This window comes from Orycteropus afer, unplaced genomic scaffold (assembly GCF_000298275.1).
Source record: "Orycteropus afer afer isolate SDZICR_OR568_19922 unplaced genomic scaffold, OryAfe1.0 scaffold00010, whole genome shotgun sequence".
In the NCBI taxonomy this organism is placed as follows: Eukaryota; Metazoa; Chordata; class Mammalia; order Tubulidentata; family Orycteropodidae; genus Orycteropus; species Orycteropus afer.
Genome location: NW_006921597.1, coordinates 21,151,306 through 21,164,300, shown reverse-complemented (window position 1 = coordinate 21,164,300; position 12,995 = coordinate 21,151,306). Strand labels below are relative to the sequence as shown.

The following is a 12,995-nucleotide window of genomic DNA, read 5'->3' as shown; positions in this document are numbered from 1 at the left end:
TGTATTATAAGATCTTTTCTTTGGAGCTGGTTGGATTTCCTAAAGAATACTCTTACCACATCTTTTTGAAGATTATATGCTTGGCTCAGCATTCTGAGGAGCCAGTTTAGGGGAAGAAGACTGAAGTCTCAGCATTTGGTATGTCGTCTTTCATCTTCCCCGCCCCCTACTCTCATGCCATCCAGACAATTTTAAAAGCTACCCTCAGGTCAGGCAGACCAGAGCTGTGTTTTACTTGGTCAGGACAATAAAGCTCAGTTTTCTGCTGAGGCAGGGGGAGGATCTGAGGGTCTGGTTTTTCTAAAGCAGTTTGCAAGCAATTCTTTTGCCTTTTGTCCCTCCTTCATTCTAATTCAAGTCCAATTTAAGATCCTTGTGCTTGGCTTTCATCATTGACAGCTTAGGGTTCAGCTTTCTTGGATTTACTAAATCAGCTATCACTTGTCCTTTCCTGGCAATTTATTTTTGTAACCTCTCTGGTTCTCGTTTTTCCCTTGTGGATAATACCTTTAATTCTTTTTTTTTCCTTCCTTTCTTTTAATTTAGTTAAGTTTTTGGAATGGAGCAGAGTCTAATACATGTGTTCAACTTGCCATCTTTAAATATTTTTATAAGATTTCATAAGAAAAATAAAATGAGAGTTAAAATTTTGTTTGTTTGTTTCTTGATTCCTGATCCTAAAACAAATATGACGTCAGTGACAGGGGTAACCGAGTGCCATGAAACTCGGCATACTTCCTCCAGCAAGTCTTTGAGGCCAAAAAATATTGGGAGGAAAGCAACAGTAAGAAATTCTGGTTTTATTTGTTATTTGTTTTTTTCATTGATTTTTATTTTAATTCCCTTATTTTTCAGTGTACAGGTCCTCTTACTGGGGATGCCTAAAATTTCTGGATAAATACCTGTACCTCCAGATCCATTCTTTGCCGAGTACCTCTCATTCTCTGCATTAGAGCTTCAATGCTAAGGCACTTGGGTTTGTGGAAGGCTGTGGTCTACAGTGGGAGCCGTAATTCCACTGAGGCTTAACATAAATTTCAAGCACCGTTTGAGCTCTTTCTGACCATTAAACCAGCATTGTGGCCATTGGTAGACAAGTTCCAGGACAAACCTAGGGAAGGGCAGTTTGCACTCTGGAAGACTGTGGTTGAAAGTAGATCACCTCACACAAAGAACTAGGGAACTTGCCTGAGTGTGTCCTTTTCTAATTTAAATTAAGGTTGGGGTCCTGGTATTGTTTGGTAGCTACCTTGTGGCTAACCAAGACTCTGGCTGCCCGGTCTTGAGTCTATCCAGACCACCACTGAGCCAGATAGTCAAGGCCCAGAACCAATCCTGTAACCCTTTTCTATCTTCAGCTATGTATTATGTATGTATCCTAATCATGATCCTTCCCCCACCTCTGTAGTCCTGCCTGCAACAGTGATGAATCGATCTGCTACCAATCATGATTTTGTGATGATACCCTTTGTTTTCAATAATATATAATTAGCCGCATGGCCATGACTCAGCCGACCCATTCAGCTTTCTGTACTGTGTACATTGTCTTTGTTTTATCTTTGTCCTGTACAAGGCTTACATGTACATACCACACCATGTATACTTGGGTTTTAAATTATATTTGCTTTTGTAATTTCTATTCTTGGGCTTCTGGATTTTGATAGAGAAAGCTATAAAACCAAACTGATTGGTCTTAATACAGTTTCATTTTATTCATCAAGACAATTACAGGTTGACTCCTCAGATTCACCATAGCATTTATTCCTAACTGTTCTCAAGGCTTTATGTATTTTCAACTCACCCATCAACCTTTTTTCTTTTGTCCAATTTTCTCTTTATTTTCACCTGTTGTCTTCTTTCTTCGTTAGGGGAAGGATTATTCCTCCTTTCTAAGGCTAAACCCTCTATATTTACAGAGAAAAGTAGAGGGAACAGCATATGCAAAGGCCTGGAACCTCAAAAGAGTACAGTTGTTGAAAGAATATAGATTATCCTTTGTGGACAAATGGGCTTCAGGGTTAAAGGGCCTGGTTTAAATGCCAGTTCTGCAGCTTCCTGCCTTGAGGTAACTTATTTCCTTGTGCTTCATTTTTTCTATCTACAAAGTGAGGATAACTCCACCTACTTTTTAGGGTAACACCAGCTACATTAGGGTTGTTGTGAGATTAAATAGCATGTGGTAACTTCCTAATAAATGGTAGCTTCTGTTGCTGTTATGGGTGAAATAAGAGTAAAACTGTGATAATAATTCATCATAAAATAAAAATTTGTTTATTTTTCTATCTGTTGCACTAATTATAAAATAAAAGCCCTGGGTACCAGACAACTATGCCTTTTGTCACCACTCTTATTCAGTATTGTGTTGGAAAACCTTGACAGAGCAATAAGGTAAGAAAGGGAAATAAAGGCATCCAAATTGGCAAGAATAAGTGAAACTATCTCTATTTGTAGATGAAAAGACCTTATACATAGAAAATCCCAAAGACTCTTCAAGAAAATTATTGGAATTAATTGATAGCTTCAGCAAAGTGGCTGAGTATGAGATCAACATATAAAAATGAGTTGTATTCCAAGGAAATCAGGAAAACAATACCATTTACAGTAACTACCCAAAAGAAGAAATACTTGGGAATAAATTTAACCATAGACACAAAAGACCTATACAAAGAAAAGTACAAAACACTATTATAAGAAACCAAGAGAGACCTACATAAATGGAAGACTACTATGCTCATGGATAGCACAACTTAATATCATGAAAATGTCAGTCATAATTCAATCCCACCCCAGATTCCATCATCTTTCTTTAAACAGGTAGAAAAATTAATCATCAGTGTTATATGGATAGGGAAGAGACCCCAGATAAATAAAACACTACTAAAGAAGAAAAAGGTAGGAAGTCTCATGATCCTTGATCTCAGAACCTACCATACAGCCATGGTAGTTAGAACAACTTGGTCCTGGTACGACAACAGACCAGTGGAACAGAATTGAGAACCCAGAAGTAAATCCATCCACCTCGGGACAAATGATGTTTGACAAAGGGCCAAAACTCATTAAATAGGGAATAGATTGTCTCCTTAATAACAAAACTGTATATCCATTTGCAGAAAAATGAAACAGGACCCATATCTTACACCATATGCAAAAGCGAACTCAAGCTTATTATCTTTAGGATTAAAGTCGTAAATGTAAAACCTAAAACCATAAAGACCATCAAATAAAATATAGGGACAAAATTAGGGGCCCAGGGAGCTCTGGTGGCATAGTGCCTAAGGTATTTGACTGCTAACCAGAAGGCTGGCAGTTCAAAGCCACCAGCCACTCCTTGAAAGGAAGGTTGGGCAATCTACTTCCATAGAGATACCGCCTCAGAAACTCAAAGGGGTCACTATTAGTCGAGTCCGACTCGATGGCAGTGAGTTTGGTGTTTCGGTTTAGGGGCCCTAATTTAGGGATAAATATACGGTAGCATAGTGCCGAAGGCTAACCAGAAGGCTGGCAGTTCGAACCTACCAGCCACTCTCAAAAGGAAGGTTGGGCAATCTACTTCCGTAGTGATAAACCAAAAAACCAAACATATGCTGTGAAGTCGGACCCTGACTCAAAGCAACCCCTCCTTGGGTTTCCGAGGCAGTATCACTATGGAAGTGATTGGCCAGCCTTCCTTCTGAGGAGTGGCTGGTGGATTTGAACCACCAGCCTTCTGGTTATCAGTCCAATGCCTTAGGCACTATACTGCCTCAGAAACCCAAGGAGGGGTCACTATGAATTGGGTTCAACTTGACGGCAGTGACTTTGGTTTATACTATCAAATACAACTAAAAGTGCACAAACCCAGAAAACAAAATAGATGACTAAGACCCTCTAAAAATTAGGCATTTAGGTGCATCAAAATATTTCACTAAAAGAGTAAAACAACTCACAGTCTGGGAAAAAAATTTTGGTAGAGACATATCAGACAAGGGACTAGTCTCAAGTGTATAGAAAACATCAACACCTTCACAACAAAAAGACAAATAATCCAATTTAAAAATAAGCAGAGTATAGGAACAGGCATTTCATCAAAGAAGACATTTAGGCAGCCAACAAACACAAGAAGAAAAGCTTGTGATCATTAGCCATTAAAATCAAAAACCAAACTCACTGCCATCGAGTTGATTCCAATTCATAGTGACCCCCATACTCAACAGAAATGAATGTGTGTGTCTACCAAAAGACATGTACAGGAATATATATAGCAGCTTTGTTTGTAATAACCCCAAATTGGGAATAATCCAGTTAACCATCAACAGTAAAGTGGTTAAAAAATAGTGGAGGGTTCATAAAACAGTATATATCCTATACCACAATGAAAAATAACAAATTATACAACATGGAGGAATCTCACAACCACAATGTTGAATAAAAGAAGTCTGAACAAAAAGGTACATTCTGTATGATTCCATTTACATGAAGTTCAAAATTCAGGAAAAAAAACTTACAGCGGTAGAAATGAGAACAGTGGTTTCTTTTGGGGACAGGTACTACTAGGAGGGGCCCAAGATAGCCATCTGGGGTACTCAGTGGCAGTCATTTGAGGTGATTCCAACTCATAGTGACCCCCATTGGGTTTCCAAGGCTGTAAATCTTTATGGAAACGATTGCTCCATCTTTCTCATGCAGAGCGGCTGATAGGTTCAAACCACTGACCTTTTGATTAGCAGCCAAATGCCTTTAACCACTATACCACCAGAGTTTCTTTTCTGGGGTGCTAAGGAGAAAAAAAAAAAAATACAGAACATAAGCCCCACAATGTTAGAACTATTTCCTCATCTTTGTGTTTAAACACCTAGCATATAACCCAGCATACATAAAATAAATATGTATTGTTTGTTGAATAGTGAAGCCTCAGTTTGTATTGATTGAATTGATAAATAAATTTATTTTTTCCCCCAGTTTCCTTTGAATAATTGACACCTTCCAAAGATTTTTTAATCATATTGTTAGGAATTTGTTTTCTTCCTGGTTTACTGTTTCCAAATACTGACTTTAATTATTATCACTTTTGCATTATAGACTTGAGGGAGGGTATGAGCGTGCTTTCAATGATAATTAATTAACTGGCTTTCTTTTTTTTTTTCTCTTCAGGGAGGTGGTTCAAGCAAACTCTGTTCACTGGAGAAAGAAGTTCTCATTTATGTGCAAAATGAGTGCAAGTGCTGCCACGGGCATCCTAGATCCTTGTATCTACAGAGTGTCTGTGAGAAAGGTATAAAAATAGCCTATTCTCCCCTTTCAAAAACCATAATTAGTTCACAGTCACTGACTCACTTTATTTAACTCTGCTTTATTTTTTTCAAGAGAACGGGTAATATATGTAATTTCACTTCACACTTACAGCAATATTTAAATTACTATGGCAAATATGAAGAATTTGAAATTATAAATTAAAACACTACTTAAGAACCTTCATCTCAGTCTCACTACACATACCTTATTTGTATTAGTTGGGGGGGTTTTATATGTCTATATGCTACCTATCATTGCATTTGTGTTCCTTGGTAGGTATTGTGGTGGGCTTTTTATGTATTATAGGAGCTCTGGTGGTGTAGTGCCTAAGGCATTTGTCTGCTAACCAGAAGTCTGGCAGTTCAAACCCACCAGCCACTCCTTGGAAGGAAGGTTGGGCGATCTACTTCCATAGTGATAGTGCCTTGGAAACCCATGGAGGGGTCGCTATGAGTCAGATCTGACTTGACAGCAATGAGAAAATTTGATGTATTATTTCTAACGACCACCTTTAAATTAGGTGTTACTTTCTCCATTTCCAGGCTCAGAGAGGTTAGCTTAACTTGCCCCAATTCGCACAGTTAATAAATAGCAAAGTAGGGACTCAAACCCAAATCTTGCTGATTTTAAGTCCATGTACTTTTATAGATATCTCCTTCTACTTAACAAATTGACTGCTAACAATTTACAAAAACAGCCATTTCATATGGTTCAACCTAACATACATAATAAGTGTGTGATCTTACTTATGTTGAGTAAAGAAGAAGAATCAGGCAGTCACCACTATTAAATTAAATTACTGGCTTTAAAATAAAATTTTAAAAATTATCAAAGTAACACTATACACCATTAAAAATTACACATAGAGGGCTTTAGAATATAAAGCAAGGGTTTGTTGCCTTGGTATGTTCCATTCCGGTCCTGCACCCTTCTGCACTCTTCTGTACAGATAAAAAATTGTATTTTTAGCTTTCTTATTCTGCCTTTTGAGCGAACTGATAGCACTTGAGGGGAGGGAGTTTTGGCTGTACTTTTGATTCTCATATTTAATCTACTCAATTAAAATGTAACATCAATATACATAATCATAAAATGATTTTTACATATTTTAAGCCTTTTGTGGAAATAGACCTCTAAAATATGGAAGATAAATTGCAGAGAGCCCACTATGTGGTTGCAGCTGTTTAGGTCAGAAATTCTTTTATCTTGGCATACAGGGATAACTGTACAGATGGTAAGATTCAGGACATATTTTGTATGTAGACCTCACTGATGGATTGGATGTGGGGAATGAAGGAAAAAGAGAGTTGAGGATAACCCTTAGACCTCTTATCTGGTGATTCAGGTTCTTGTATTGAGCCAGGACACTTTTTTGAAGCTCTTTTCTTCAGTCAGTAGATAAAATTTTAGCTTTTATTATCACCATTTGTTTCTTTCAGATTAAAGTAAAATGCTAAATAAAAATTGTGGTTATTTTGGTAGATGTGGAGGTCTATATAGTTGGGTTTAAGATCATGAGAATTTTTCTGTCTGTGGTATGTATCTGCCAGAATGTAAATGTCTACTTCAGAATTATTTTGATATTTAATATTTAATCTTTAATCATATGCTATCATTACAGTGTTTTCTATCTTTGACAGGAACTGAAAGGTGGAAAAGCCTATGCAAAGGTAAGTAGATTTTCCTTAACTCTTTTGGAATTTGTAATATTTGTTGCCCATTGCTATTTATAGGGTTAAAAATAAAGTGGTTTACTGTTGTAATTGCTTTTCAAGCTTGGCTATTTTTCAAGCACTTGGGTCCAGTAATAACATTTCGGGCTTATTCTTTCTAAATGATGGTTATGGGACATTATCTTTAAGTTTAACTTCTCTACTAAAGGATGAATTCTGATTTACATTAAGCCACATCGTCATCATTAGTTACCATTGAGTCAGCCCCCAACTCACAGCAACCCCATGCAGAACTGAATGAAACACTGCCCTCAGAACATTGTGATCTTAGGGTTCTCATTGGCCGATGCTTGGAAATAAATCACTAAACTTTTCTACCTAGTCCATCTTGTCTGGAAGCTCCGCTGAAACCCGTTTAGCATCATAGCAACACCCATCACCATTGATAGAAGGGTGATTGTTGCACATGGGATACGTTGGCCAGGGATTGAACCCAGGTCTCCCTAGCGGAAGGCAAGAATTTGTTAATTCAAACAATCTCCCTGGGAAATATTCCAAAACCCACCTCTCCCCAGAGTAGAACAGGACTCCTCTGTGCTCTCTTAGAACTCTGAACACATGATTACTACTGTCCTTTGTTTCTGTTACTCTTGTTGTTGAGTGCCATGGAGTTGATTCTGACTCATAGCGACCCTATAGGACTGAGTAGAACTACCTTCTAAAGATTAGGCTGTAATCTGTGTAGGAGCAGATTACCAGATCTTTTCTCCCATGGACCTTCTGGTGAATTTGAACCACAAGCCTTTCTTTCAGTTAGCAGACAAGCACTTAACCATTGCACCACCAGGACCCTTAGTTACAATTTACTAACTATGTGGAATTACTAGTGAATGTGCTCACCTTTTTGTGAATAAAATGAATTAGTAATTAGAATACTACCAGAACTCACATATTCCTCATTTTCTACCAATATCTTTGAGTGGTGTTGCCATCTATCCAGTTATCTAAGCCAGGACCTGGGCGTTGTTTTAACTGTTAAATCTAACTAATTTCCTAAACGCAATTGGTTTCAATGTCGGTTAGGATGCTCTTTGCTATAAACAACAACAACAACAACAAAAAAGAAACTCACTGCCATTGAGTTGATCCCGAGTCATAACAAACCTCTTTGGGTTTCTGAGGTGGTAAAATCTTTATGGAAGTAGATTGCACGGAGTGGCTGATGGGTTTCAACTGCCAACCTTCTGGTTAGCAAGTTAAATGCCTTGGGCCTTACACCACCAGAGCTTCTTAGCTATAAGTAACAGAAAATGCCTCATCTGGAGATTTTTTAGAATATGAGAAAACAAATAGTCATGAAATAGATCTGCTCTAGGATTGGTTAATCCAGTGATTTATCTTCATTTGAACTCATATTCCTTTTCTGTTTCTGTTCTGCCATTCTCTGTGTGTTGACCTTGTCCTTGATTAGCTACCCTTGGGCAAGTAACTGGTTGCTCAAGTTTTAGTCAACACACTCACATACTATGAACTCCAGCTGCCTCTCATTGTGTGATTTTTTTTTTTTTTTTTTTTGAGTGAGAAAACTTTTCCTAGATAACCCTCAGAGGATTTCCCCTTATCTTTTCTTTGGCCAGAACTGGATCATATGCCCACCCCTATCTCATGTACTTTGGTCATGTTATCAGAAAGGATCAATCCCTAGAGCAGTATATCATGCTTGGTCAGAGAAAAAGGGCAACACTATCAATGAAATGGGTTGACCCAGTGACTGGGACAGTGGGCTCAAGCATAGCAAAGATTGTGAGGATGGCTGGCATAGTAACGGGCAGTGTTTTGTTCTGTTGTACATAAGGTTACTATGAGTCAGAGCCTGCTTGATGATACCTGACAACAACAGCAGCAAACCAGCAGTGGGCAATAGGAACAGATTGCCATGGTTAGCTTACACTAATCACTCTTGAACCTTGAGGTAGTGGTTGGGTCACCTTTCTTGTGCACATGAATGAGTTGAGGAGATTAGACACTAAGGGTTTACAAATAACATTCCTCAGAAAATTTGGTCTTTGTCCTTGGTTCCTGGGAGATAACCTCTAAAATCTTAAAATTTCCCGTTATTGAAGTGTCTTTGTTATCTGCAAGGGCTCGAACACACACCCCTACCTGACAGTTTATACTAATGAGGTAGCTCAGGTGGGGACTGTTGTTAACGTGCCATCAAGTTGGAACTGACTCATAGTGACCCCTCCTTGGGTTTCTGAGACCATATCACTAGGGAAGTAGATTGCCCAACCTTCCTTGAGGAGTGGCTGGTGGGTTTGAACTGCCAGCCTTCTGGTGAGCAATCAGATTCCTTAGGCACTGCGCCACCAGAGCTCCTTAGGTAAGAGGTTGTTGTTGTTGTTATGTGCCGTCGAGTCGGCCCGACTTATGGCGACCCCTCCTTGGGCTTCCGAGGCAGTATCACTACGGAAGTAGGATTGCCCAGCCTTCCTTCCGAGGAGTGGCTGGTGGGTTTGAACCGCCAGCCGTCTGGTTAGCAGGCAAGTGATTTAGCCACTATGCTACCAGAGCTCCCGAGGTAAGAGGTTAGAGGGTGACAACTGCAGGGAAGAGGAGAGAGTCATATCTTAAGAGTAGTCTGAGAAAGAGCCTTCAAAGAGATGACATTTCAACAGAGACCTAATGGAGTGAGAGAGAAAGTTACAAGGTCTAAGAGAGACTGTTTCCGGCAGAGCAGTAAGTATTTAAAGGCCTTGAGGCAATCTTGGCATTTTCAGGTAACAGAGAACTATGGCTAGCAAAATAAGTGAGGAGAGTGGAGAAAAATGAATTTGGGAAGGTAGCCAGAGACAGAGATTGGAGGACAGCATAGACAGTGGTTTCAAGGAGTTTGTAAAGAGGAGCAGAAAAGTGGTCCAGTAGTCTGCAGGGAGATGTGGGGTAAGAGAGTATCTTACTTACCTAGTGCTGCTAAATAGAAATATCACAAGTGGGTGGCTTTAAAAACAAATTTATTTTCTCACAGCTTAGGAAACCAGAAGTCCAAATTTAGGGCACTGGCTCTAGGGGAAAGCTTTCTTTTTCTTTCAGCTCTGGGAAAATGTCCTTGTCTCTTTGCAGCTTCTGTTCCTTGGCTCCTTGGTGATCTTCCTGTGACATGGTATATATCTTCCCCTAACTCTGTTCTTTTATATCTGAAAAGAGATTGATTTAAGACACTTTCCACACTTGTACTGCCTCATTAACATAACAGAGGAAACTCATTCCCAAACAGGATTATGACCACAGGTGTTTATTTAAAAAAATTCACTGGTATTGAGACGGTTCTGACTCCTAGCAATGCCCATTGGGTTTCCAATGCTGTAAATCTTTATGGAAGCAGACTGCCTTATCTTTCTTCCATGGGGTGGCTGGTGGGTGTGAACCACCAGTCTTTTGGTTAGGAGCCAGAGGCCTTAACCACTGCACCACTAGAGCTGCTTAACCACAGGTATAATGTGTTAGGATTTACAACAACACTTATTTTGGGGGACATGGTTAAATCTATAACAGACAGGCTTTGGTTTTGTTGTCTTGTGTTCATTAAGGTATGAGAAAATCCAGCAGTTTGTATGCTGATGGGAGTGATCTAGTAGAGGGAAATTTTTAGAATGCAAAACGGAGGGAAGAATGGCTGATGCAGTGAACTTCAGCAGGCAGGAGGAGAACAGGTGGCCTCAGGTAGAGGCACAGCCAGTTCATCTGTAGTTCTGTAAGTGGGAAGGCAAATATATGGGCACAGATGCAGGTAGGTGATGGATGACACGATGGTAAGAGCTTGTGGAAGTACTTTTCAGATTGTTCTTATTTTCTAAATGAAATGGAAAGCCAGGTCATCAGCAGAGAGTGAAGATGAGGAAGGAAGCATAGAAGGTTCAAAGAGAGAAGATATGAAATACTCTGTGTTGATAATGTCTGATCTAATAATCATGTAAGTCTCACATGCTCAGTTGGATGTGGCTTTGCCCAATACACATCCAGGCTTTTTCTGCCGATCTGGACCCCCAAAAAGAGGCAATGACACCAGAGTCACCAAATGAGGATTATTAGGTAGATGTTACCTGTGGCTTGATGTGTGCCCAACTTACTGCATATAGAGCTCATAACCCTTCATCTGGACTCTCAGTTATTATTCTTTATTCTTTTTGACCTATTAGAAGCTGCTGAGATAATATTACAGCCTGCAATTAAAATATTCATCCTGAATGCCATTTTTATGTGCTCACTATGTGTTTTAAAACCTTAAAGCAAACAACTTAAAAACACAGCAGTCTTTGAAGTTTAGGATACTTTTTATTACATACTCAGGGAGATGTGTTTAATTAACTGCAAGAGCAACTCATTTTTCCTTGTTAGTAAGAGACTCTAGTCATTTAGCGTAGACTTAATTTATTCCAAAAATAATGATATAATGGGATTGATTTGTTCTACCACTTGCAAGTGAGAAATAGGATTGAGCATCATCAGAGGAAAGACCATAGGGAACATTTGGTAGCTGCAGAAGATGGAGACCAAGCCCAAATAGTAAGAAGAGGGAGGAACAAGTTTGAGCTGAACTTCTGGCGAGCCTCAAAGAAGGTTGATTTGGGGCTGAAATATGAGAAAGGGAGAAGGTAGGTTCAATAGGGAGTCAGTTCAGAGGTAATCAGCAAGGCAAAAGTTGTAGAAGGTGGTGGAAAAGAAGCAGCTTGTTCCAAGGAAAGCATTTGATTCACTTAAATCATTACAGTTCTTACGTGGAGAATGTTACAACCTGCAAATATCTGTAGTCATCAGTGGTTAACTTTGCCTTGTCTCTTGCCGAACTTGGTTAGACATAAGTGTCTAACTTGGTTAGAACAGGAACCAGAATGGGAGAGAGTCTGATTAGCTTTATATTTTATATGCAGATTATCATCTGATTGGTCTGCTACTATGTCCCATAGTGTGGTGTGAGTACCCCTGCTACTGGCAATAACTTTTGTTGTTTGATACATATTATTTTTATTTGAACAGCTATATATATTTTAAATATGTATAGAAAGATATATTTACCACATCAAATTTATGATTTTAAAGATCCTATTACTTAAGAGTAGGATAGATAATAAATTTTTATAAAAACTATACCAATTTAAAAACAACTATTAAGCAAGTAACAGAACAGGTATTGTTAAAGTGGCAAAGATTGCAAATGACTAAAGTTTGAGAAGACTGGCTAAGGCATGGATTGAATGTTTATTTTAAGGAGAATGTGATAGAAGCCTAGTAGGTAGTCTATTAATATAATTCTCTTTCTTTTCATAGCTGGGCTTTGCAGATCTAAACCTGGCAGAGTTTGCTGGATCAGGAAATACCACTCGTCGCTGTTTACTGGAAGGCTATGATACCAAAAATACAAGACAAGATAATTCCATTCTTAAAGTAAGCACATTTCAAGATTTACATGTAAACAGGCGACATTCTACCTTTAAGCATAGAATATACTGTCAAGAGCAAGAGTGAATCAGTACTGAGATCATATGTTGACCATACACCATTGGAATATTCACTACTGTAATGGTTAAGGTTATGTGTCAGTTTGGCTAGGCCATAATTCTTGGTGATTTGGCAGATATTATATAATCATTCTCGATTTTGTGAACTGATATGAGCAGCCAGTTGGTTGAAAGGGGAGTTTTCCTTAGGGGTATGGCCTTTATCCAAGGGTGCGTGTGTGTGTAAAAACAAACTCACTGCCGTCGAGTTGGATCCGACTCATAGTGACCCCTCCTTGGGTTTCCGAGGCAGTATCACAATGGAAGTAAATTGCCCCATCTTCCTTCCAAGGAGTGGCCAGTGGGTTTGAACCTCCAGCCTTCTGGTTAGCAGTCAAGTGCTTTAGGCACTATGTTACCAGAGCTCCTATATATATATATATGTATATGTATATGTATGTTGTTGTTGTTGTTGTTGTTGTTTGCCATCGAGTCGGCCCCAACTCATAGCGACCCCTCCTTGGGTTTCCGAGGCAGTATCACTACGGAAGTA

General features: G+C 39.0%; 1 protein-coding gene across 1 annotated transcript in view; it reads left to right on the top strand.

The window, feature by feature from the left end:
* FAM102B (family with sequence similarity 102 member B) overlaps positions 1-12,995 on the top strand; it is a 94,004-nt gene that overhangs the window by 40,804 nt on the left and 40,205 nt on the right. Inside the window, exons 2-4 of the mRNA XM_007949913.2 lie at positions 5,131-5,251; positions 6,912-6,941; positions 12,273-12,389. Coding sequence (XP_007948104.1) covers positions 5,131-5,251; positions 6,912-6,941; positions 12,273-12,389 — 268 coding nt within the window. The remainder of the gene's footprint in view (positions 1-5,130; positions 5,252-6,911; positions 6,942-12,272; positions 12,390-12,995) is intronic.